Source organism: Nannospalax galili, unplaced genomic scaffold (assembly GCF_000622305.1).
Source record: "Nannospalax galili isolate Female #2095 unplaced genomic scaffold, S.galili_v1.0 scaffold9, whole genome shotgun sequence".
NCBI lineage: Eukaryota > Metazoa > Chordata > Mammalia > Rodentia > Spalacidae > Nannospalax > Nannospalax galili.
Window position 1 is genome coordinate 7,700,052 of NW_008360332.1, and position 25,407 is coordinate 7,725,458.

Genomic DNA, 25,407 nt, shown 5'->3' on the forward strand with positions numbered 1-25,407 from the left:
CAATTGAAATGATTTTTCTGCTATAAGATCAAAACGAATTTAAAATTAAATAGGCTCTTTCATCTCCAGATCTTCCTTGTGTACTATAGGTGATGGCACTGATTTGGTACCTAACCATCATCCATGCATCCTCCCTACAAGAACCACTGAGTCACCATGTCATTGGGAAGAGGATGGGAAAAGTAGCAAATTTCTTTTTTCCAGAAGACACTGAAACAAAATGATAAAGAATAAAAAAAAAAAAACCTGACATTATACAATTTCCACTATAATGTTGGTGAATTCTAACTCCATTTCCCTATTCCTTCCTCATTTTTATTTACCAAAGATGATATAGGTTCCTACCAGTCTCCCAAGCTCCAAAAGCCCTTTTCCCATCTCACCAATCTTACCTTCCCCAACATGGTCAGCAGAATTATTGATGAAAGATGAATTTCACAGTATGTACCTACTTGGACAGAATTCTGGAAAAAATGGTACCAAGGATGCAGACATGACATTTTCTTCTAAAATTCCACTACAGTGCTGAGGATATAAAATGCTCTGGGTTTGAACTCCAGCACCACACTGCACCATGCCACATAAGCTGGGAGTGGGGATGTATGCCTGCAATCCAGTACTCCAGAGATGAAGAGGGGGATCAGAAGTTCAAGGTCATCCTTGGCTATATAGAATTCAAGGCCAGCCTGAAACATGAGACTCTGGCATGCATACACACACACACACACACACACACACACACACACACACACACACACACAAAGACACAAATCCACTTGAACAAGGAAAAAATATACATAGTGGGATCCACTACTTGGATCTTGATGAAAGCAAGTCTCAGTATCATCTAGTCAGATGACTTAATGATCCAGGTATGATACTGGGTTATAGAGACCCAGAGCGAGCAGAAATGGGTCAGATATCCACAGAAATGCAGTGAAAATACTTGGGTTACCCACATAGGAATACTTGCATACACACTCTTAGGAGACAAAAGGTAGAGTTAAACTTTTTTTTAAACACCACAAGGCAGATTTTACTTTTTCAAAAGGGTGTCTTACGTGATCAGTCAGACCCAGCAAGCACACAGGACCCAGAAGCGTGGTGGGCTTTTATCCCTAGCACAAGAGGACTGTGTCTTTTCTCCAGTGGCTGGAGTCTGACCTCACAGGCATTCCCAGTTGGCTAGTTTAAAAGAATCAGCATCAAGCTGGATGTGGAGGCACATGCCTTTAATCCCAGCACGTTGGGAGGCAGAGGCAGGTGGATCTCTGTGAGTTCAAGGCCAGCCTGGTCGAGTTCCAGGACTGCTGGAGCTACAGGAAGACCCTGTCTCAGAAAGGCCAAAAAGAAAAAAAGAAAAAAAGAGTTGGCTTCAGCATGAACGGAGAAGAGCTCTACTGCCCCAGGATAGCATGCTCAGGAATGCATCAGGGCCTTTCCAAAGCCTTACAGGGTATGGTGGGGTTAAACAATTAGAATTTCAGGCTGAGAGGTGGCTCAGCGGTTAAGAATACTTGCTGTTCTTTCGGGGTTTGATTCCCAGCACCACATGGCAGCTAACAATCATCAAAACTTGTTTCAAGGGAATCCGACACCCTCTTCTGGTCTCTGTGGGGCATTGCATGCACATGGTACACATATACATATAGGTAAAACACTCATACACACAAAATAAAAATATTTTATAAAATGATTAGAATTCCTTGTCATAAACCAAGTTCCAGGTTTTACAGGGTTTGAAATAAAAGAATATTTAATGTTTCTTACAAATCTCTCCACTTATTTTCTTATCTTCAAACTCATTAAGGCCTTGGTTCTCTTTCTGCTATATCTTTGAATTAGCAATTGCTATAGGGAGGGGACAGTCATTTGCTAATAGCTTGACTCAATAAGCAATAAGCCTGAATTAGTATAATACAGGATCAGGACACCCACTGATTACCAAGGAAGTTAGCATGGAGCCTGTAAGACCTTCACAGTTTCCAAACCATTCTTATAGGAGGTTGGAAAGTTCCCAAATTTTTCATTCTTTAAAAAGTGCCTTAAGACCTTGGAGTTATATTTGTGGTTGAGATGATATACAACCCTGTCCTCCCAGCATTCCATTAACCCCATCTTTTTCAGCCCAAATCATGACTAATCCTAACCTATCCTCCCAAGACTCTTTGTTAGTAGAGCTGAATGGAGACATAGATATCAGTCAAGTATCCCTCCAGTAAGCCTATCTAAAAGGCATCAAAAGTGCATAAGTGGCTTTATTTGTATAACTGTGGGATAAAGGTAGGAAAGAAAGTCTTCAACTGATGTCTAGAAAGAGATGTGAGGGAGGAGAAAAGGCAAGAGCATTACAAGTACTACAGAACCAGGAGAATTTCTTGGTGGATTCACGAGACCATCCGTTCATTGGGTTCCTCTTTGTTTTGCTTTTGGCATCTAAGGCTGGATTCCAGAGTGATGAACTCAGGGTTTGCTTTCTGGCCCTTTGATAGCTTTGGGGAGTTGCAAGAATCACAGTGTGAGTTCCTTCCCAAACGGCCTCTAGACTGGGAGAGAAAAGAAATTTAGCCATCATTTCTTGCCTCTTTGGGCTGGGGTAGGCACTGCAGTGTTGAATTTAGGCCAAGATTTGAAGTCTTACATCTGAGTAGCATTTTATAATTAATGTGAGAAATAATTGTAACATCTTACATGAACTTAAGCCTAATGTCTGGGAAGTACAATCCCTTGGAATCTTAAAGAAGCATATCAATCACTTTAGTCTTTGATTATACTTTCCTGTTGGGTACTTAAGACCATGAAGTTGGCCTAAATTAACTATTTTTTCTTATGTAAGAAGAATAAACAAAAAATTTTAAAAATATGAAATTACACATAAACACACACCTATATACACATTCTTAAGAGCCCAAAGGTAGATTTCAACTTAAAGTTTCTATTGTTTTGGTGAATTTCACATATCTTGATCATATTTAGAACCCTACCCCTATCTGCACTCCTCCATGGTGCCCCCTCTGCCAGATTTCATGCATTCTGTCATAAATGTGAAGGCCTAGAGTGTCAAGTTTGTGTTCCCCGTTGTCTTGGTGTGAGTTCACTCACCGGAGCCTGGTCAGCCTATCTAGTGTCACTCCCTTAAAGAAGACCAGCTATTCCTCACCCAACAGTGATCAGTTGCCAATAGTTCCTCGCCTAAGGTTAGGGCTTCTAACCTATTTCCCCACTTCTATGCTGGGTTTTTGTCTGGTCTGAGTTTGCATGGGTCTTGAGCATGCTGTCACCATTGCTGTAAGTTCATAAGAGCAAGTCCCCAGCTGCCTGGAAAATTCCATTTCCTTGTGATCATCCACTATTCCTGACTCCTACCATCTTTCTACCTCTTCTGCAATGGTCCCTGAGCCCTGGGTGGCAGGGGTTTACTATGAGTCCTATCCAGGGACACACACTCTGCAGTCTTATTCTCTACATTTTGACCAGTTGTAGCTTTCTGTGTTGATCACCATGAGGCAGTGTCACTGGTGAGAGTTGAGAGATGCATTAATATTCTTTCTACTCCCTCTTCCACTATGTTCCCTAAGCCTTAGGTGTAAAAGTTGCATTGGAGATGTGTCACTTAGGGCTGGGCATTTCACAGACACTTATTCTCTGTATTTGACCAGTTGTGGAATTCTGTAATAGTATCCATCTGTTTCAAAAAGAAGCTTCTTTGATGAGTTGTGAGAGGTATACTTTCTGTAATATAAGGATACATATTTAGCATACAGTAAGAAATTAATTTGTCTAGGGATGTGACAGATAATAGGTTTTTCTCTAAGATCTATGACCTCTCCAGCCATGTGTATTTGGCTATGTTTACAGTAGCACACATGAGTTCCCTCCCATTAAGTGAGTCTTAAGTCCAATTAGATAGCTGTTCTTTACCAAGATAAAAATGCCACTACTACACCAATACAATAATTTGCTGCACCAGCACTGTTGTGGTTATTATGCTTTGTTTGGACCACTACCTTAGCACTTGTGTGTGTGTGTGCACACGTGCATGCACATGTATAGAGCTGAAGGCTACGTAACAAGAAGCACAGTGCCCAACAGAAGAAACCTCCCTTCAAGTTGTTGGTCAGGGCAGTCCAGAGACTCCCAAAACAGCACAGGCTATTGCCATAGCCCTTGATTGCCACCCAGTGAAGCTAAAGGTTAAGACCCTACTGCTGAAGATAGGACATACTTCAGACACACACAGGACTTGGAGCGATCAAACTGGGACTGACCTGGAAGCCTCTTCCTTGAAGATTTATCTTTTTGTTGTTTGTTTGTTTGTTTGTTTGTTTGTTTTTATAGGACTGGAAATGTAGCCCAAGGCCTCACACATGCTAGGTAAGTGCACTGCCATGAGCTGTATCTCCAGCCCTGGAAAGTATATTTCACACATTAGAAAATTTTAGTATTATAAATTAAAGTTTAAAGCTACCACAGTGGATAAAATAGGCAAACATTTCCATGTAACAGACATATTTCCAGTTCTTTAGAAATGCACACAATAAAATAAGAGCAGCCATGCTGCTCTTGAGGGGCTCATTATTCTGCAGCAGAGGCAGCGGCTTTCCTGGTAGTCTGTATATCAGCATAAACAGTCAGTTGATGAGGGAAGCTCCTTTTAGAAAAAGTAGTGAATAAATGAAGAAAAATTACAGAATTAGAGGGGAAAAAAAATCAACATTTTTCTACCCTGCAATAAAATAACGGATTCAGGCAAGGCTCAACATCACCTGCTTAAAAGCATTAGGTAAATAGCTGACCTGATTCTTTTAATAAAGGAATCGGTGTGACATCACCTGAAGCTACAGATCCACCTTAGTATTAATGGAAATGTGACAATCGGACCACACATCACCCTAATGTGGTGCAACAGAAAGCCTAGCTCTTTGGGAAGTTGTTCTATTAAAAAAAAAAAAAAGTAAAACCTGAATTCAATCAAGATTTTGGACTTAACTACTGGTTTACAGGAAAATAAAGGAGTTACAATTTCTTACTATGGCTTAGATGCCACATCTGTAATTTTAAAATGAGATTTAAGTTGGCAATTCTCCCACTTTACCTTCATCTCCTCTATTTTTGTATGATTTTTTAATTTTTATTTCATGTGTACAAATATATTGTCTGCATGTATGTAACTGCACCCATGTCATGCAATGCCCACAGAGGTGAGAAAAGGGCATCAGATCCCCTGGAACTGGAGTTACAGACAGCTGCCATATGGGTGCTGGGAATCAAACCCTTTTCCTCTGCAAGAGCAGCCAGTGCTCTTAACTGCGGAGTCATTTCTCCAGCTCCAGTTTCATCTATTTTTTTTTAACATAAACTACCAAGACAATTTCAATAGGAGGCATGAATATAGACACAAAATATCTCAGTTTGTTTCTTTAATAAGTTCACCTTCCTATTGCTTAACAGTATGGGGCAGAACAGGACTCTTTCTAATGCTTGGGAGGATATTTAATTCATAATTAAACTCCTGATTCTGCATGGGACTAATGAGCTTTGCAGCAGTCCAATCTTGCAGATTTTTAGGCCCACCAGTCATCCTCATTTCCCCAAGACTATTCCAATTTTAACATGGACGTCTTACATCTGAAGAAACGTCTCATTCCAAGCAAACTTGGACAGCTGTTGCTCCATAACGAGAAAGTCCAAATAAAGAACATAAGTCTCTTCAAAAACAATAAAGAGCCATGCAAGTAAGAACAACTAAAGGAACTCATTTTCAGAGCTAAGGTTTTGAGCTGCATTTTCCTAGGAAGGTCATAAGTTAAGAATTTTGGCTTGGCCAGGCCCTGAGCTACAGCTGGGGCCCAGGACCCTGGCAAAGGCTCTGGAGAACTCATATAGTTAAAGGGACAAAGCTGGAGGCCAAGCAGAATCAAATGCATGGCTGATTTATCCTTCAACAGACTTGTCAGATTCTGAAGCTATGCAGGGTAGGACACAAAAGAGCTAAGCAAAAAGCCTCAGAAAAGCAAAGTATAATTTCACCAAATATCAATGAAAGGCAATGACCTACCCAGGATAGGAGCCCTTGGGCCAAGAGGAGGCAAGAGCTGGAAGCTTTGGAGGGTGTTGTGATGATTCCCAACCAGTTTTCTAAGGGGAACAGTTGTCAATTCTGACATCACTAGAAGCTACAAACCCATGCATGATCCCTGTCATAAGTCTGCTTCTGAGGGGTAAGGGGTGTCAGAGAAGCTGGCTGAGGTTTTGGTGGTTGGATTGGAAATAAAGAAAAAGTTGGAGTCTTGAATGGTTGGAGCATTGGTTTTGAACACACAGGGCATTTCCTGAATTTAAGACTGTCTGAGGCAATTAACTAAAAATTTAGCCTGAAAACTTGCTAATAAGGTCAGAGCAGAATTACCTGTGCTCTGTCAAAGTTAAAAAGAAGACAACTCATTTGTATAGAGGTGACCCAAAGTAACCTGTATCTTAAGAATACAGTCTGATGACTGAATGTACTGGTTTGCTAGAGGTGTTGTAACAAAACATCAAACAGCAGCAAAACTAGACATTAATTTTATCAGAGTTCTGAAGCACAAAATCTACACCAAGACTCTGGTAGACTTGGGCTCTCCTCACATCTTTTATTGTCTTACAGACAGCTGGCTACACCCATTTGTAGTCCCCTCCCTATCTTCTCTGGTATCTCCTTCTTTTATGGACAGATTGAATTAGGGTGTACTCCAATGGCCCCAATGGCCTCATTTTAACTTAATCACCTTTTTAAAAATATTTTTATTTTTAATTGTATGTATGCATGTGTGTCTGTATAGGAGTCTGTGCATATGAGTACAGTAACCACAGAGGCCAGAGGCATTGGATTATTCTGAAGCTGGAGTTACAGGCAGTTGTGAGCTGCTCAATGTGGATGCTGGGAAACCAAACTAGAATCCTCTGAAAGAGCAGTATGTGCTCTTAATTGCTGAGCTATCCTTCAGCACCTTAATTTCCTTTCTTAAATGCACTACCTGAATACAGTTATATTCTGAGATATTGGGAGTTAGGGCTACAACATATAAACTGTCAAACACAATTGAGTCCATGCCATGGGGCTGGTCATCCCTCTTCACACAATTTGCTTAACCCCACCCCAAAAAGACCTGTCCTGTTGAATGCCTTTCCTTAAAGACATAGAATATCTGGGGTTCTTCAGGACTTTTAACAAAAGAAAAAGTGGAATTTACAACATTTGATAGTTTTGAAGTGGAATCAAATAAGAAGGAAGGGAATATAAGTAGGTGTGTAAAACAGGAAAATATTAGTAAGGTGGTAGACATATAAAATTAATTATGTCTAAATTACATTAAAAATAAATAGGCTAAATACTCTAATTTAAAGGTAATAGTTGTCAAACTGAAAAGGCAAAGAAACAGAAAACAACCAACCAACAAAAATTAATGTGACTTCTAAGAGATATACCTAAAATACAAAGTGATAGAAAGGTAGGGGCTGGAGAGATAGCTCAGTGGTTAAGAGCTCTGGCTGCTTCTGCAGAGAACCTGGGTTCAATTCCCAACACCCACATGATGGCTAACAACCATCTGAAACTCCAGTTCCAGGGGATCCAACACCCACCCTCTTCTGGCCTCCGCAGGCTTTACACAGCACAGGCGCACTTATACACATGCAAGCAAAACACTCATATACATAAAATTAAAAAATAAATAGTAATATCAGATAGCAATTACATTAGATATACTTTTGCATCACTGGTACCTGATGTAAACAGCTTAAAGAGGAAAGGTTTGCTTTAGCTCACTGTTTCACAGGGTTCAGTATAAGGTGACTTGACCCCATGTACTTATGCAGAACATCATTCATGGTGGTAGGAGAGTATGAAGGAAGATGAGTTGTTCACTTCGTAACAGAGAGGAAACAAGAAACAGGAAGGGGCCAAGAACAAGATTCCCCAAGAGACTACACCCTGGGGACATATTTCCCACAAGCTGAGAACACCTTCCAGAACTTCTCAAAATAGCCCCACCAAAAGGGAAAAAGTATCTAACACATAAACTTATGAAGGATATTTCATATTCAAATCATAACATTCTACCCCTGGGCTCCAAAGCTCATGGCCATTTCATAATGCTCATGTAAGTATTTAATCCATCTCCAAGACTCCTCATAGTCTTAGCAGTTTCAACAGTGCTCAAGAACCCTAGTTCAAGCCTGGCAAGGTGGCACATAACTGGAATCCCAGCACTTAGGAGGTAGACACAGGAGGATCAGGAATTTAAACCCAGTCTCAGTGATATAGCAAGTCTGAGGCCAGCCTGGGCTACATGAGATTCTATGTCAAAAATAAAAGGGCCCAAGGCTGAAGAGATGGCTCAGCAGTTAAGAGCACTGACTGCTCTTGCAGAGGATCTGGGTTCGATTCCCAGCACCCACATGACAGCTATGAACCATCCTTAATTCCAATTCCAGGGGGATCCAAAGCCCTCTTCTGACCTCTGCGGCACTGCACGACATGGGTACATGTGGGAGACAGGCTTGAGCCTAGGGTAAAAGTCTTATTGACAGCCATACAGCAGGCCTGAGGCAACGGCCAGAGGGCTGGAGCCACAAGGAAAGTCTTGTGACATTTGCTCCCATTGGCAGATCATGAGACTGATGCCTAGAGCTCGCCACTCCCTAATCACCACCCTTGGAATCAAAATTGCAACACTTAGATACTGCCAACAGTCAGGGTCACGTGGTTTCCAGGAATCCAGGCTCTGTAATCTGAAACCCAGTATGCTAATGAGGCATCCTACTTGCTGTGCTGTGATTGGACCACTACCCCTACATAAGCTTGTGCCTTCCTGCAATAAAGCAGATCTGTGTCACTGAACCTGGTCTCCTGCAACTGAATGTGGCAACGCTGCCTCACCAGCCCTGGGGTCTAGACCTGATGACTGATTGGAGGAACTGAGAGCAGGAGAGCGGCCATAGCCGGAGGAGAGCAGCTACAGCCGGCAACCACAGGTGCACTCACATACATGCAGACAATACATTCATACACATAAAATTTAAAAAGTAAATATTAAAAAAAATAAAATTAAAAAAAAATAAAAGGGCCCAAGTTCAATGTCTTCTCTGAGACTCAAGGTAACTCCTAAAGTCTGTGACATACAAACAATAGCACATATTCATTCCTATCCCAAAAGGAGAACCAGGAAAATAGCAAGTAAAGATTAGACAGAAGACCTAAACTGAGTAGGGTGAATACTAACTCCTGTAGTACCATGTTTCCCATCAGTTCTCCTCTGAACTTCACACAGGCACATGGCATTCATACACATACACATACACACACACTAAACAAGCAAATAAACATTAAAAATATCATATATGTGCATATATATATAAAAAAACCTCTACCTCATTTTCAAGAGACAACAAAACCAGACCCAGAGATGACTCAGATGTTACACTATCAGACATGAACATAAAAATAACTATGATTGATGTTAGAGGAACTAGTAAAAGTCTGTATAAAATGTTCTTTTTGCCAGGCAGGAAAAAGGAAGGATATGTCTTTAAGTGTCAACTACTATGCTATCAAGTATTAAGCTCAATGTTTTAATGACTGAGTTCATTTGAAATTAAGATTTTATTTCTTGGAATGCTTCAACTGCCACATGAACTATTTCAGAAAGATTGAAATAAAACTCTAAAATGAGACAAATTCAAAATAATAAAATTCTTAAACCACTAGCCTGGAAATTCAAATTTATGAACCTGTATGGCAATTAATTATACTTTCCTATAGAAATAAAAGCAAATTAACTAAAACAGACAATAAGTTTCAGATGGGGTTACACTGAGATGACATTGAGGAAGTTTTCTGAAGTTGAGGCTATAGTTCACTGGCAGTGGGTGCTTAGCCTACCAAAAAAGATGAAAGTGATTAACTTGTCATTTTTATGATGAAAACATTTTTTCCCATAAAGATCATTTACATATGTCTTATGGTCTCCCTAGTTCCCTTTTATAAAACAGTGCTTTTCATATTTAATTATAGGAAAAGATTATCAAAAAAGTTATAAAAAAAGTAGTCACCAGCATACAGTTACAACATTTATAATTAGTTACATACATATGTGAGGTCAATGAGAGACCATATATATGACAGTGATCCCCATATGATGATGTCACCTACTGATGAAAGAAACTGCCCAATGGTGCATTGCTCAGAACATATTCTTGTCATTTAAGCAAAGCAATAGGAAATTACAGGTTTTATTTTCATATGTTTAACAGTAACCCAGTTGTCAATATTAACTTCATGTAATAATAGCATTTTCTGCTCTTAACCCCTACCAAAGTAATGCCAAAATATAAAGAAAATGAGTCAAATACTGAAATTGTTATTCAGAGTAGCTCTTAAATCTTTAATTTTTAAGCAAATCTTAAATTTTAAGGGGAAAAAAGATGCTACATCTAGTTGTGGTAAATAAGCCCCAAACATTAAGCAATCTTGAGAATCAAGCACCTATTTCAATTTAGTAGTGTCAAAAGTAAAGCATATAATACAGAGAATTTTTATTCTTTTTCCCTTTTTCTTTCTTCCTTTTTATTTGGGGGGGATCTTTGTTTTCTTGAGATAGGTTCTCTCTGTAGTCCCAGCTAGCCTAGAATTCCCTAGGTAGACCAGGCTGGCCTCAGTCTCAGAGATTCACCTGCCTCTGCCTCCCAATGCCAGGATTAAAGGTGTGCTAACACAGTCAGGATTTTACTCTTAAAAAAAAGGAGGGAAGGAGGGAGGGAGGGAGAGAGGGGGGGAGGGGAAAAAAGGAGGGAAGGAGAGAGGAAGGGGAGAGGAGAGGAGGGAAGAAAAGAACTGTGTAGCAATAACCGAAGCACTTTCATCCCTGTGGGAGGCTCCTTAAGACTTAGGAAGTTCCAAATTTTGAAAGCTTCCATTCTGCAGGGAGGCTGTGAAGACATAAGAAATAACTCGCAAGTCTCAGGAAGTCCCTGAAAATTATAAGATTCACAGGCCCCCTCCCTCCAAGGTTATATAAACAGTAGACTACTGGGAGAATGGAGTCTATGACCTGGCCTATTGCCTGCAAGCCATGCCGGTGCCACCTGGAGAACTCCAAGGTACAGATTTTGTGAATCATCACCCATGCTAGGCTTTTCAGTTAAGCAGCTGTCTTTAGAACATCCATGTATGGAACTCTTCACCCACACTCCTGAAAGTAACCTTAATAAACTCATTGATTTGCCAAGTTGGACTTTGGTAGAATGGGTTCTTTAGTCTGTTCTTGGTGCCCTATCTGAGATGAGCACACTTGTTCATGTCTCCCCAGGAAAGGTTATACAACAGGGGTAGAAGACAAAGGAGGAGGACAAGGGAAGGAGGACGTAACATTTCTCTTAAACACAAGCCAGCACAAGGGAACACATTCTACCTTTGACTCCTGCACACTGCCAACTCCCAATATATTTTCCCGAGGCCTCCAGAATGCACGTTTCCAAAGTCTTCTGCACCCCGAACCACTACCTCTGACTGAAAGGAAACTCCAATCCTTTCAAGAAAACTTGTAGCACTTGGTGATAGGAGTACAGGTGGCAGCAGCAGTCAGGGCTTGAGAACCCCAGGAGCCTGGGTGTGAAGGCAACTGGACCTTCATAGAAGTGATGAAACAACTGCAGACTGCCTTGACAGGTGCAGCAAAGATCAGACAGCCCCAGACAGAGACCTGGGCCTTCCTGGTGGCAGAAGGAAGGCCAGCCCCTGGCAGCTAAAAAGGAACAGCTCAGTCTCGTAGGCAGAATAGGCTGCTTTTGCCTAGCAATCAGGACAGGAACTGGTGTTAAAACTGCAGGGCTTTAGCACCACTTTTCCCACTTGTGCGACACACAACACTGAGGGAAAGGGGACAGAGTTCCTAACTAGACAGGTTCAAGTTTTCGCAGGCGTCCTCTTTTTTCCTCCTGGTTTTGACAGCTCTCTCCTGATAGATCTCATTTTACACTTCATTTGAATACACACACATCAACCAATCGGGGCCCACCATGCTCTATATGACAAGATGCAACATGGCTTTTCCACAAGTCTGACTCCCTGACTGGAGTCCTGGTCTCAGCCAGTTCCCTGATCTGGCTGGGGGCCTGGCTCCCAGTCACTCTAGAAGACAGTGTTGGGAGAAAGGAGACTAGACCCAGAGATGCCCCAAGACAGATCTCCAGAGACAGATGGAGACCTGCTGCTTCAACTGCAAGCAGCAGGACTCAGTCCACCCTTCAAGACTTGCCAGACTCTCCGTGGCCTGCTCTCTGCAGACTTGCTATAAGGCACTGCTCTTGGTGAGCATCTTGAGGCCCTCTGAGAGCTTAGAGCTATAACCTTGTCAACAGCCTGGGAACACAGACCTGTAACACACAACATCTTTTGGTTGGAATTCTGTTGCCCCAGAGGGTCCCTGAGTTTCTTCCCTCCTGTTCAAGTTTCTACTTCCCAATTAGAATTGTTACTCCCAAGTGACAAATAAAAGTTTTCCTTTATTCACTCTCCACTGTCTGTCCACTCCTTTCTCAGAGGGAGGCCAAGGCACCAACCTGAGATACTGAGGTAAGGGTACTGACCATCTCCTTGGGAGAGAAAGCTAATCCTACCAAATTCAAGAGTTTCCTCACCTCAGTGGTATTAGCATCCATTCACCTATTCACCCATTCAATGTGCGTGTGTGTGTGCGTGTGCGTGTGTGTGTGTGTTAATGTATGCTGTATACCAGACTGTTAGAGATACAGAACAGAAACTACTACAGAAAGAACCCGATAGAGAAACAAATGACCACAGAATCAGTAGTTGTCAATCATTAAAGAAGACTAGGAAGCTGGAGGAGAGAACGAGCAGGATTTCATTGAGCCAGGAGTGGGGAAAGAGCACTCTAGGAAGAGAGCAGGAAGGAAGGAGCTTGGTTTTCAAGGAAACCAAGTACTGGTTGTACTGGGTGGGGAGGGCCAAAGCGTGACGGTGGAGGGCAGGCCCAGATTATGCAGCCTTGAGGACACTGGGCAGAACCTAGAAAAAGTGTCAACTCCATTCCCATCTGTCATCCGCTGCCTGGAAGCTTGTTCTTCTGTTCTGCCCCACTGTGGCATCGTGGAGACAGCCTCACCACACAGGGCTTCCCAGTTACTCAACAGCCAGGGCCCTCTCCTTCACCCCAGGAATCCTCCTCTTCACCTCCCTTTCCCTCTAGCCTGAAATCATGACATTTCTGAAAATCATGTCCCAGTACTGCATTTCTGGACCACACCCTCTCGCCAATCCCAGTCTCCTACTCCCCAACACCCGTCCAGCCTGTTTTCTGATCTTGAAGATTTTTAGGTACCTCAGTAGAGAAAAAAAAAAAAAAAACCACTACAAAAGCCATAAAACTACATTAGAATACGTGAAACAAAACAAAATGACACATAGGAATAGTTATGACTACTTACCCCACCCCTGCTAAGGCATGTTGATTTCTCCATTTCACTACACAGCCAAACATCTGTGAACTTACATACACAAGCAAAATTATTTTAACTTGTGTTTAGTATGAACACAAAATTGGGGGGACATTTTTAAAGTAAAAAACATAAACAAATCACAAGGCAGTAGATAAATCGAATTCGATAAGTTGCTGCACATTCTTTCCAATTACTGGCCATGCTTGTCGCTCACCTCCAAAGAAAGATGAGAACATTTGTTGTGTGCCTCACCAGACCTGCAGACCCCAGAAACCTTGAAGGGGACTCTCCACCGAAGTGCTTCCAACCTTTGTACTTAAGAATGGCTGCTTATAACCAAAAAAGCCTGGGGGCCAAAGAGTTCCTCACTGAAACTGCACAGAAGGGAGAGCGTCTCAGAGGCCCACGAGGAGGTCCCCTCACCTTTCACCACTTGGTCTGCCACTGCTCACCATGTGTGCACCACAGGCTACTGGCAGGTGCGAGGAATCCACTGCCACCAGCAGGTGAGGAAACTTGAGACTCATTTGTGGGGCTTGGAAGGCAGGAAGGCCAGCAGACAGAATAGGAGAAGCTACTGAAGTAGAACCAATGGAAGAGACAGAGAAACTTAGTGAAAAAGAAAACAGAACCTAACGCTCTTAGCAACTTAAAAACAGAAGTTTTTAATCAAAAATCAAACCCAACATTCCAACAGAAAAGGGGACCTACTGGCCTTAAAGACTGGGTTAGTGGTCAGAAAACTCCAAAGGAAAAAAGACCTTACCAGAAGCCCAGGGACAAACCCCTGCTGATAAAAGGCGGAGTCATGTGGAGATCGGGTCCAGGAAGTCAAACAAGAAAGGAGGAAGGAACGCAGGAAGAGGAATAACATAAGTAGCAGGAGAAAACTTTCACAACTTGATAAAATCCTCAGGCTCTGGATATCAAAACCAAAAGAAAATCCTGCTAACTAACCTGTTAGAAGAGTTGGGAGACAGGTTTACAGGGAAGGTGGAAAGCTGGGAACAAATCAGAGCTCAGAGATGCCAAGACACTGGCTCTGGGCCTCAGGTGCCAGAGGTTAAATAATGCACAGGGAAACATTAAGCACAGAGACTGTTGAACTTTGGGATTTGGTAAACTTCCTTTGTTGAATTATATCACTAGTCACTAAATACCAACCAAGAGACATTATGATTGACTTTTCTTTCCACGCTTAAAATACTGTAAGTACAAATATTTAAATGACATAGACACAAATTACTTGGCTGAAAATGCAAAGGTAAAGACATAAAAAAGAGAAACCATTCATAAATATGTGCATCACTATTAAAAGAAACCACTACTTTATGAAACAGATGCAAAGGTAGGACAGTCAGAACAGAGACTCTGGATGTGGAACTACACGTCTCCCCCTTGCTAGCCGTGTGACATGGGCAAGTTGCTTCATCTTTATGTTCTTAGCCTCCTGAATACTACTGCATTACACTTAGAAATGGACTGTAGCAAGTGTTCAAAAATTAACAGTCACACTGCTGCCCAGCTCTGGCTACAACAGTGTTCTAGTTTGTTTCTCAACTACTGTGACAAAACACTCTTGAACAATACTGACAGACTATGTGAACCTCAGAAAAACCATGAGCTTCCTTAGAGGAAGCCATAAAGGCATAAAAATCATCAGAGTAGCCAAAAGGCTCTAAATTGTAAAAGTACAAAGTTTCCCCAGTGACCTAACAGTTATAGATTAAAGACCTGACTGCTCATCCCTTATCAGCTCGTCACTCCCAAGCCTGAGAGGAAATGTTTGTGGAGCTCACCTGTATCCTCTAAGGCCATAGATAACATTCCTGCCAGTTCCTGGGTAAATAATCTTGAGAAGGAGACCTTTAAGGCCGAACACTAACTCGACTCCCCAGTAAGTGTAGTTGTGCGCCGCCCCCCCGCCACCCGGTTTCTCTGTCTAGTTGTAGATGCTTGGTTCCGGTGGACAGCCTCTATCTCTCACTCTATCTTCTTGGAATAAAGGAAGATCTATTCCTTGCCTGTTGCAGGTCTGGCTCTGGTTTCTTGTCTCCTACTCCTCTATCTTTCCTTTTATTTTCCAAAAATCTAACAAATACCAACTTGGGAAGGAAAGGGTTTATTTGGCTTACATCTCCCAGGTCACGGTCCATCACTGAGGGAGCCCAATGTAGGAACTCAGGGCAGGAACCTGGAGGCAGGAGCTGGAGCACAGACCATGGAGGAACACTGCTTACCGAATTGTTCCCCTGGCCCCTGCTCAACCTGCTTTCTTATATAACACAGGCCCGCCTGCCCGGGGTGGCACCACCCACAATGGTCTGGACCCTCCCACATCACTCAACAATCAAGAAGATGCCCCACAGACACCACCACAGGCCAGTCCAATGGAGGTAATTCCCCAATTGAGGCTCCCCCAACCCAGGTGTGTCAAATTGACACTAAAGGTATCCAGCACAAACAGGAAGGCAGTTTTGGAGCCAGAAGACTTGAGCCAGAAGACTTGAGTTCAAATGTCAGCTTTAAACCTTAAGTTTCACACTGCAGCCATGGTAATTAACTCCTTCCTGCTTCTACTGTTCCACATCTAAGCATCTGTGACTGAAACCAGAATTGGAAGGCTAAGGTAAGAGAATCACAAGTTCAAGGCCAGCCTGAGCTAACCAGATAGACTTTGTTCTACCTCTGTGAATGGCACTACTGTGATTATTTGTGACACAGAGGAGTGGACCTGAAGCCTTCTATAAGCTAATCTACTGCTGACCTATGTGCCCAGCTTCTTTGATTTCATTCTTGGTTTTGAGACAGTCTTAGTAAGTTAACCACATTGGCCTTGACTCTCTCTAACTCACTCTGTAGTTCAGGTAAGTCTTGAACTGAAATCCAATCCTCTTGACTAGGCCACCTGAGTAGCTGGGATTATGTTAAAGCCTGTGCCACCATGCTTGGTTTGAGTGATCTAAGACTGAGTGTCCCTTTAAATGAAGACTCACAAGTCACTGTCCGGAGAAGTCACAATTGATCCCTGTGAGCCATATCCATTCCCTTCCCAATCACCCCACTATGGCACATAGGGTGGTTACGGGGAAGGTACTCTGGTTTCTCTTTGACTTCATAACAAAGACCTTATCCTAACACTTTTTGGTATTAAGAGGGCTTATTTTACTCAATGTACTTTGGCCAGGAGAAGGCTGAGATAAGTTGCCCCCCTCTTTTTTTTTTTTTTCTGTTTTTGTGACAGAGTATCCCTGCAGTCTTAACTGGCATAGAACTTGTTATGTAGACAAGGATGGCCTGGATCTCATAGAGATCTACCTGCCTCTGCCCCTGCCTCTGCCTCTGCCTCCTGAGTCCTGGGATGAAAGACATGGTCTGTAATCTTGCTAACTCTATGTGGTTTAGGATTCCTATAGTAAACAATATCAGATAATCTCTAACACAAAATGAAAGAAGGGGTTATGAAGTCATAGGAAAGCCTGAACACCTATAAAAAGAAACTGAATACCAACATGTTTTCCTGATACTATCAGCTGGCATTTAACAGCTGTGATTTAATATTTTATATTTAAAAGCTCATACAAATAGTAATAGAAACACAACATACACTCGAGGCAATATTAAATACAGTAAGGCATTTGTTATTTTAGAAATTATCTTATACCATTATTAAAATTAAATTTATAAATATTTTGTTTATATAGCATTACAATATAAAACAACTAAACTATTTAAAATCATGTATTTGGCTTATAATGGCCCTAGATTTATTACAAATTTACCTAGATTGTTCAAAAAGAATGATTCTGATTTTTTCCTGTTCAGTGAAAACTATTCTAAAAGTTAATAATTTAAAAAGGAATTAAACCAGTTAAATGAGGATTATCCACCAAAAAGGAATACTAACAGCTACCATTTCTTATGTTTCAAACCGCTTCACAAACTCTAATGCTGCTACTTATAAATCATAAAATATAACAATTAGTGGCAAATAAAATAAATTCAATAATTTATCCAAACATTGTTACATAGGACATTTGAAGAAATTGTAAATAATTCTTAATACTCTCATTTTGATTCTCCGACTTCTCAAGACTGTGCTGTATTTCTTTCAAACACATATCCTGACGTTGAGCTTTCTAAACGAAAAAAGAAAGAAACACAGATAATAAACATTCAAATGAAAGAGTGAAAGTTACAGTATATGTGCAATAAATGAATATATTATTTTCTCAAAAAATTTTTCAGCATCGCCTTCCTTTAAAATGATTCTCTTAATAACTAAAGCACATGCAGTTGACCCTTACTTTGGCAATTTATTGTAACACACATCTACTTAGCCTCAAATTATTATATATTTAACCTATTAACAAGATTATTTTATTTAAAACAGACATTACTAGTTTCCACTGTATTGAATATGACATCTTTTTACAGGTTTTTTTCTGCCATTCTTTTCTTATTGAAAAGTTCATATTTTATCCCACAAGATTCACTGTTTAGAAACTGACAGAATTCTAGTCTTGGAAAGATGAACATTTTCTATTCAGAACCCTTATAAAATAAAAAGCATCTGGTTTATCACATGTCCTTAGAGGAAGCAGTTTTAAAATGCATATGATTTTTAGCTTCAGCTGCATATAAACTCCTGGGTAGGTGCATCACTGCAAATGCTTTAGCAAAGACAGGTCTCCAACTGAACCCAAGCACCCTAAGAAGAGAGATCCTGTGTTTCCCTCACAGAAGGTGTTCAAGGACACCTGACACTTGCAACTGAGCCCTGCAAGAGAAGTGGGGTAGTGTGCTCATGTGCTGCTAGTTAGGACTGCACAAAGTCACAGAATGAATGGAGCAGGTCTTTATGGGGCACCAACTGGAGAGAACAGTAGTGACACAATCATACTTATATTGCCTGGCAGAATACAAATACTATAGCTTGAAGAGGGTTGCCATGGTTGTTGGGCTGTGAGGTCACATTAAAGCTGTGTATCCAGTCCACCCCTCAACTAAAGTACAAGGACCAAAACCATGAAGGGTAGGCAAGGCACCGTGGAAGACACGGGACAGTCAACGATGGCCAGGCTCTCTGAGCATGTACAACTCCATCAAGGCTAACATGTGCACTGAAGTGGATACTAATTACCCATTGAACTGTCTGTCCCTTGGAAGGCACAGAACATAATAACTCAGTTTCCATTATCCTCAGAACTCTAGATTTTTACAAGTGCAACAATGATTAGGTTTAACATCAGATCTTAAACCGATTTATTTCAGTAGCTTTAGCAAAATACACAGTACAGGGAAACGCGTCTCATCTTAGTTTCCTTTCTTTTTCATAGGTTTCAACTGCACAAATATCACATGCATTTTACAATGTCAGAAACTCTGACAGTGAGGGTTATTTTTTTTTAAGTTTAGAAACCCCAGGGACTGGAGAGATGGCTCAGTGGTTAAGAGCACTGACTGCTCTTGCAGAGGACCCTGGTTCGATTCCCAGCACCCACATGACGGCTACAAGCCATCTTTAACTCCAGTTCCAGGGGAATCCGAAGCCCTCTTCTGACCTCCGCATCGTTGCACGACATGGGTGCACTCACATACATGCAGGCAATATACTCATACACATAAAATAAAAATAATAAAATATTAAAAAAAACAAAAGTTTAGAAACCCCACAAATGACTATGTTAAATGAAAAGTGATAAATGTTTTCTTCTGACTAAATTTTTATGAAACTTTAGAAGGTAATAAAGTCAAACAGTATATATTAAAATAACAACTTTTGAACCCCTTAGGTTTACAACTTTTTAGATACTTGAAACTTAAAAGAAAAAGTTTTCACAGAATCTGCAGCTCCTAGAAAAAGAAAGGACTATTATTTTCTGTGTCACTGTTGAGTAGGTAGTTATTAAGTAATTTAATCATGACTAAGGCCAGCTTCAAGAAGATCTTATGTCAACAGACATGAATATTCAGGAAGAAACACAGACTAATCAAGCACGGCTAACTTGGTAATCTCACTTCAGGGCTGATGGGTCAAAGCATCCATCTCAAGCAGATTTGACAACACTGAATATCTACTTAACACCAAATTATATGTCTTAAGATATAACACTCACTATTTAAAATAGATATAAAGATCTAGTTCATAACTGTTTACATTGCATATACCTTTAAAAGATGAAAAATTCAAGTAAATAAAATTTCAGTGAAAGTTAAACAGATTAAGCAGCTGCCATAGAAACGCAATATGCAGGGAAAGGGGCTGATGAGACTTAGAAGAGACACTACCAGAAAGCAGGTGGTGTGGTAGAGGCCACCAGAAAGCAGGTGGTGTGGCAGAGGCCACCAGAAAGCAGGTGGTATGGCAGAGGCCACCAGAAAGCAGGATAATGAAGTCTTTGGCATGATCATGACATTTATAGTCTTTGCATTTTACTCTTTGTTATTTTAATATTAACAGTTAAAAAAAAACAGCCTTGTACTTTACCTATGTAAACTACATGGTATGAATGTTAAATGCTAATTTGGTTTTTATGATAATATATTAAGCCACACTAATACTTACACTGTTCATTTTGCAAACAAGCTGGTTTTGCTCTTCATTTTTCTTTCTAAGCTCAGTTTCCAGATCTAATATTTTAATTTGGAAAGCCCTCTCTCTAGTTGACATTTTCTCTACTTCTTCAGAAACCTGTAATTTTTATTAAAAGAGTGAAATAATTAAATGTGCTTTCCTTAAAATATATTTTAAAGCCTTGATATAGTTATACTATACTTTTTTCCCAAATAGATGTTAACTGGGTATTGGACAAATTCACTAGAAAAACGTTTAAATAGATTTCATCTTGGGCTGGTGTAGAGATCAGTGGTAGAGTGACTGCCTAGCATGTCTAGCACGACTGAACAAGCTTCAATCCCCAGTACCTCAAAAAGAAAAACAGAAGAGATACTCTATCTGAAGAAGCATGCGTGCTGTAAGTATGTGCATATATCATCACAGCATAAGTATCTCTGAAGTTAACCTGCACAGAAGACCTGTGTACACTTTCACTGCTTTGTGACATTGGTGGAGATCTTCCCAACAGCATATGTTTAAAGCACACGAAGCCCAATTGCCATTTTTAGTGGTATTTACAGTCATCGCAGTATCTGGAGTACTGTGGAATACACCAAGTTCTCATTAAATACTGATCACGTATTTGGAGAGACAGAATGGAGAGGTGACACACACACAGCACCTAGACATACACACAGACTGGTTCTCTATTCCTTCATTGTCAATGCAGCCTGAGAGTAGGGTTTCTATATTTCTCTGGTTGCTTATGTTAACAGAAAATCTAGCTTAGCTGTTTATCAAAAACTCTGATATGTCAAAGTCTACCTATAAATATGTTGGGTTGGAGCCACAGGCATGAAGGCAGAGGCAAAGGCTGGCTCAGGAACCAGGAGTGGCAAGGACTGAGCTCTATCCTAACTCTGAAGACTCGGCTCTAAGCTATTATAAACTGATTTACGAACTTCTGCACAAATGCAAAGGTTAACTATAAGTGAGGGACACTTGTGAGATCTGAAGGCAGGGAGGGAAGAGGAGGGGTCTTATGGACAACAGTGAATGCCCTGAACACTGGCCCCTGAGGACAAGCATGATAAAGCAACGACGGCCCATTCAATTGGTCAGAAATTTCCACTACAGTACGAAAAAAAAGAAGGGGACTCTGGGACACTTTGGGAAGAAAGCTGAGAGCACCTGGTATTTTAAGGTCTACTTGGGCTGAATTCAAGATAAAGCGACCTCTGATCTTCCTCCTAAAGGTTGATGGGGCTAAGAAATCTGTAGAACATGGCTACACCTGACATCACATTTTGTTATTTAGCTTGTAGTCAGACATGTCTCCTAAAATCAGTTTAAATTGGTTTCTTGGAGCTTAAGAAAAATAAATGTGACATTTGTGAAGCAAGAGCCACATTTCAAGGATTGGATTTTAAACTTTATAGAACTAGTATTATTGACTTTGAGGAAGACAGTAATTAAAAGAGAGTCAGGAGGGAGGGAAAGGATTTTGATATGTTAGGTTTGACATGTCTGTGTTAAGTAGAGATGCCAAGTTAAGAGCAATACATGAGTCTGGATTTCAGGGGGGACAGGCATAAAAGTCATCAGGGTAGATGATCGCTTTTTAGCCTCACTCATCCTACAAGGAAAATCATCAACCCATTTTCCTGGTTAGGAAACTAAAGTTTAGAGAGGCAGCCTGTCCTCAATGAGGGTACAATGTGTCCAAGTCAGAATTCAAATTCAGTCCCTATGGGACTCCAAAGCTCACTTTAAGGTCTTTCAACATTAGATTTTCAAACTGTTTGATAAATTTGACTCTTCTTTGAGATCTTCCCAATCATTGCTCCTCCACTCAGGTGGAGATACCTACTTGGTGTCACTTGCACCTATAGTGGGATGACATCCCCACTATACTGACGGTGTCCCAAAGGCTGAAGCCAGGCCTTTTTACCTGCCCCTCAAGCACTAGCAAAGTGTTCCACACACCGAGACATCTGGGGAGACTGAAAGATAACTCAAAAGACTGAAATGGAATGTAATTCTTATATGTATTTGTTCATGCAACAAACGTTTGTCACAAAGAAGTTGGGCTGCACGGCCCACTGGCTCCCAATCTAAACCCCAAACTGCAATCACATGCACATTCAATTTGCTTTATTTACATATACAAGGGGTCATGTGCATGGAGGGGCTACCCCCTCAAAGTGTTTTCCATCTCTGCCCATTTTCCTGCCACATCACCATTTATCTGGAAAAGCAGCTCTGGCTCAGTAATACATCTGTGTCTTGCTCCAAGGGAAAATTAGGTAAAGAACAAAAATGGAACTGCTCCCTCAACCCTGTCATCAGGATACAAACAATAACTGTAGTTTGGGAATACGAGATGGGTCTGGCAAACTAATTAAACAGTTCCTGAGCCCAGGCCGTACCTTCTGCCTGCCTTCCACCACAGCGGCTTCCAGCTGCCTGGACAGCGCCGAGGACTCCAACACCTTCTCCTTCAGCTTCAGTTCGCTCTGCAGGAGACAGTCTTCCTGCTCCGCCAGCTTCTTCTCCAGCTCCTTGTTCTCCACCTCCATCTGCTCCAATTTTCTTTTACAGAAACACATACATTGTGAAGTTACACTGTGTGCAGGAGAATGGAGGATCAGTTTGAAGTCAAGTTGATACTTACTGTTTAAGGTTTTCACACTTTAACTGAATAAGATAATTTTCCTCTTCAAGAGAAAGCTTGATTAGAAGATTTTCATTTCCATCAACCTAAGAAAAATGTTCTCTTGGTTATTTTCCTCATCAACTTCCAAAGAAATTTACTTCTCTTGTTAGAACAATCACAAGAAATAAGATGTGAATACACAGAAAGACACCAAGAAATGCTTACACTTCCAACATACAATTGCTCAAATTCCTTGTTAGGTTTTAAAAACTTAAATTTTTTATGTTGGAAAAATAAACTAAATATTTTTTTCTGGGTGATGGTAATTAAACATTCTATACAATACTTTATTGAAAAAGGAAATTTTATTCAGTAAAAAATATGTAAACTGGGGCTAGAGATGTGGCTCAGTTGGTAGAGTGCTTGCCCAGCATGCACAAAAACCTGGGTTCAGTCCCCCATACCACATAAAGCCAGGCATGTTAGTGTACACCTGTAATCCCCAGCACTCAGGAAATGGAAGCTGTAGGATCAGAAATTCAACTTCATTCTCAGTTTGAGGCTAGCCTGGACCACAAGCAATCTTCTCTCAAAACTAAAATAAAAAAATAAGGAAAAGAAAATGGTATGAAAAATGTGACCATTAATTAGATACATAAGGTTTCTCATTTCATTTATGTTTCATTTAAAGGACTGATTGATAATTATCTGTGAAGTGGCTATCCATAAATAAAATAAATAAATAAATCAAAGATATACTTGCCCAAGTCAAGAAAGACTATTCTTCCCATTGATTCAAAGGCTGATTTAAACATTTAAGAAGCCTTAGTAATAAAATATTCTCTCATATGTTTGAGTACTAATTTGAGTAAAATATAATTTGATGTCTTTCTAGAAGAATTTCTTCTTGGGAATTTAAATTCACCGAAATCTTGACTCATGTTTTTAGAACTAGAATGCATTTCAAAATGAAAATCCACATTACATTTGGAAGACACAAAGTGAATTCTTCATAAACATGTTTTGTAAGTAAACAAAAAGACTGGCTTCCAGGACCTGCTTCTCTGAAAAAACATTAAGCAATTCTAAAATATTTAGCTAGTGCCTTCTGTGTGGTAGGAATTAAGCTAGGAGGTAGCTGTGTGGTAATTAACAGGACACACACGGTCCCTATTCTGATGGGTTAGTTCACATTAAGAAAAAAGACTGGATTAATCCCAATATACTCGATACACAATTCTAATCCAAATGAATTCTAGTTGTTGTAAAGTTCTTCATAACCTGCCTTATCTTGCCACAAGAAGGACCCATGCAAGCACAGTAGTGCTCCTCCCCCAATTACATTGCCACACCAGTCTTCTAGTGTCTAGAGACTTGCAAGAATAACCTAAATTAGCTATTCTAACTACCATTTTATCATCATAAAATATCAAATGAATAGCTTGCAAAAAATATTACAGTATGCGCATGAAAATGTTTCACTAACTGGTGTAGATGGGAATAAAAACATCACCCCGACATTAGTGCCCTCAACTGGTGAAAAACTCCAAATGCTCATTCAACACATCTTGCAGGACTCAGAACGACGGACACCTGGCCCTGAAGCTCCCTAACAGTGTGTGCCTGCATTACACACTTGTCCTTGCAGTGCTGCAGACTCTCCTGACACTCGTGAAGCCTCTATTCTGCTGACGTGAAGGACTGGTGGGCTTGCTCTACCTGCTTCAAATCAGACTCCACCTGGCCACTTATCTGAGGTGTGGCATTAGGAGGAAATAAATGCAAGGTCACATTCAGCAGCAACAGTTCTCACTATCTTAAACACTAGTCATGCTTGTTATTAATAAGTATTTTAAGTATGATGACTTAAAACATTTAAGAAATAAATGCGAATATTAATTTACATTCTGCTAAATTAGAATATGTAACTAAAAAGCAGGTTAGTTCTTATTAATTAGCTTTCAAGCAAATAAATATATTAGCCTGAAGGGAGGATGTTTAGCCTATTTTGGATATTATACACAAACATCATTTATACTAAGAAACAGTGCTAGTGCTCTTGGGGTAAGTCTGTAGCGCAGCTCTCTCCGCCCGGACTCCCTAAGCCACATTCACCCTTCCATCCCTCCCGCTGTTCTATACCCCTAGTCTGGGCCCTGCGCCATTCCTAGTCTTGGGGCCCCAGCCCCAGACACCTGGGGAACCAATACTGCTCCCTGATCCTCCTCACCCAGACCAACTCAGTCCCTTTCTTGGGCTCCAGGAGCACCGCTTCTAGTCCTGGCCCCGCCCTCACCCCTCTCTGCTTACCTGGGCCTGCACCACCGGCTAACTCTCCTAGCCTGCACTACCATCCTCAGGCCTCTTGGGGTAAGTCTATAGCGCAACTCTCCCCGCCAGGACTCCCTAAGCCACATTCAGCCTACCATCCCCCACCCCCACCCCCACGCCACCGTTCTATACTCCTAGTTTGGACCCTGCGCCATTCCTAGTCTTGGGGCCCCAGACACCTGGGGAACCAATACTGCTTCCTGATCCTTTGCACCCAGACCAACTCAGTCCCTTTCTTGGGATCCAGGAACATAGCTTCTGGCCCTGGCCCCGCCCTCACCTCCCTCTACTTCCCTGGTCGTGGAACACCCACCAGCCTGTTTCTGGGGCTCCGAGGCTTACCTTTACTCTCCCTGATCCTTTG

General features: G+C 41.1%; 1 protein-coding gene across 9 annotated transcripts in view; it reads right to left on the reverse strand.

The window, feature by feature from the left end:
• Positions 1 to 1,740: 1,740 nt before the first annotated feature.
• The window catches only part of Odf2l (outer dense fiber of sperm tails 2 like), a 77,364-nt gene continuing 53,697 nt past the window's right edge, over positions 1,741 to 25,407 (reverse strand). For 4 of the 9 annotated variants that reach the window (XM_029560295.1, XM_029560293.1, XM_029560294.1 and 1 more), the window contains 4 exons: positions 22,731 to 22,816; positions 22,486 to 22,648; positions 20,066 to 20,191; positions 1,742 to 2,546 (listed from right to left, as the gene is read on the reverse strand). In XM_029560295.1, the coding sequence (XP_029416155.1) occupies positions 2,388 to 2,546; positions 20,066 to 20,191; positions 22,486 to 22,648; positions 22,731 to 22,816 (534 nt within the window). In that variant the 3' untranslated portion in view covers positions 1,742 to 2,387. Of the gene's footprint in view, positions 2,547 to 17,018; positions 17,637 to 19,072; positions 19,354 to 20,065; positions 20,192 to 22,485; positions 22,649 to 22,730; positions 22,817 to 25,407 lie in introns of those variants that run through there. The other 5 variants (XM_029560300.1, XM_029560297.1, XM_029560298.1 and 2 more) reach the window with 4 other exon arrangements.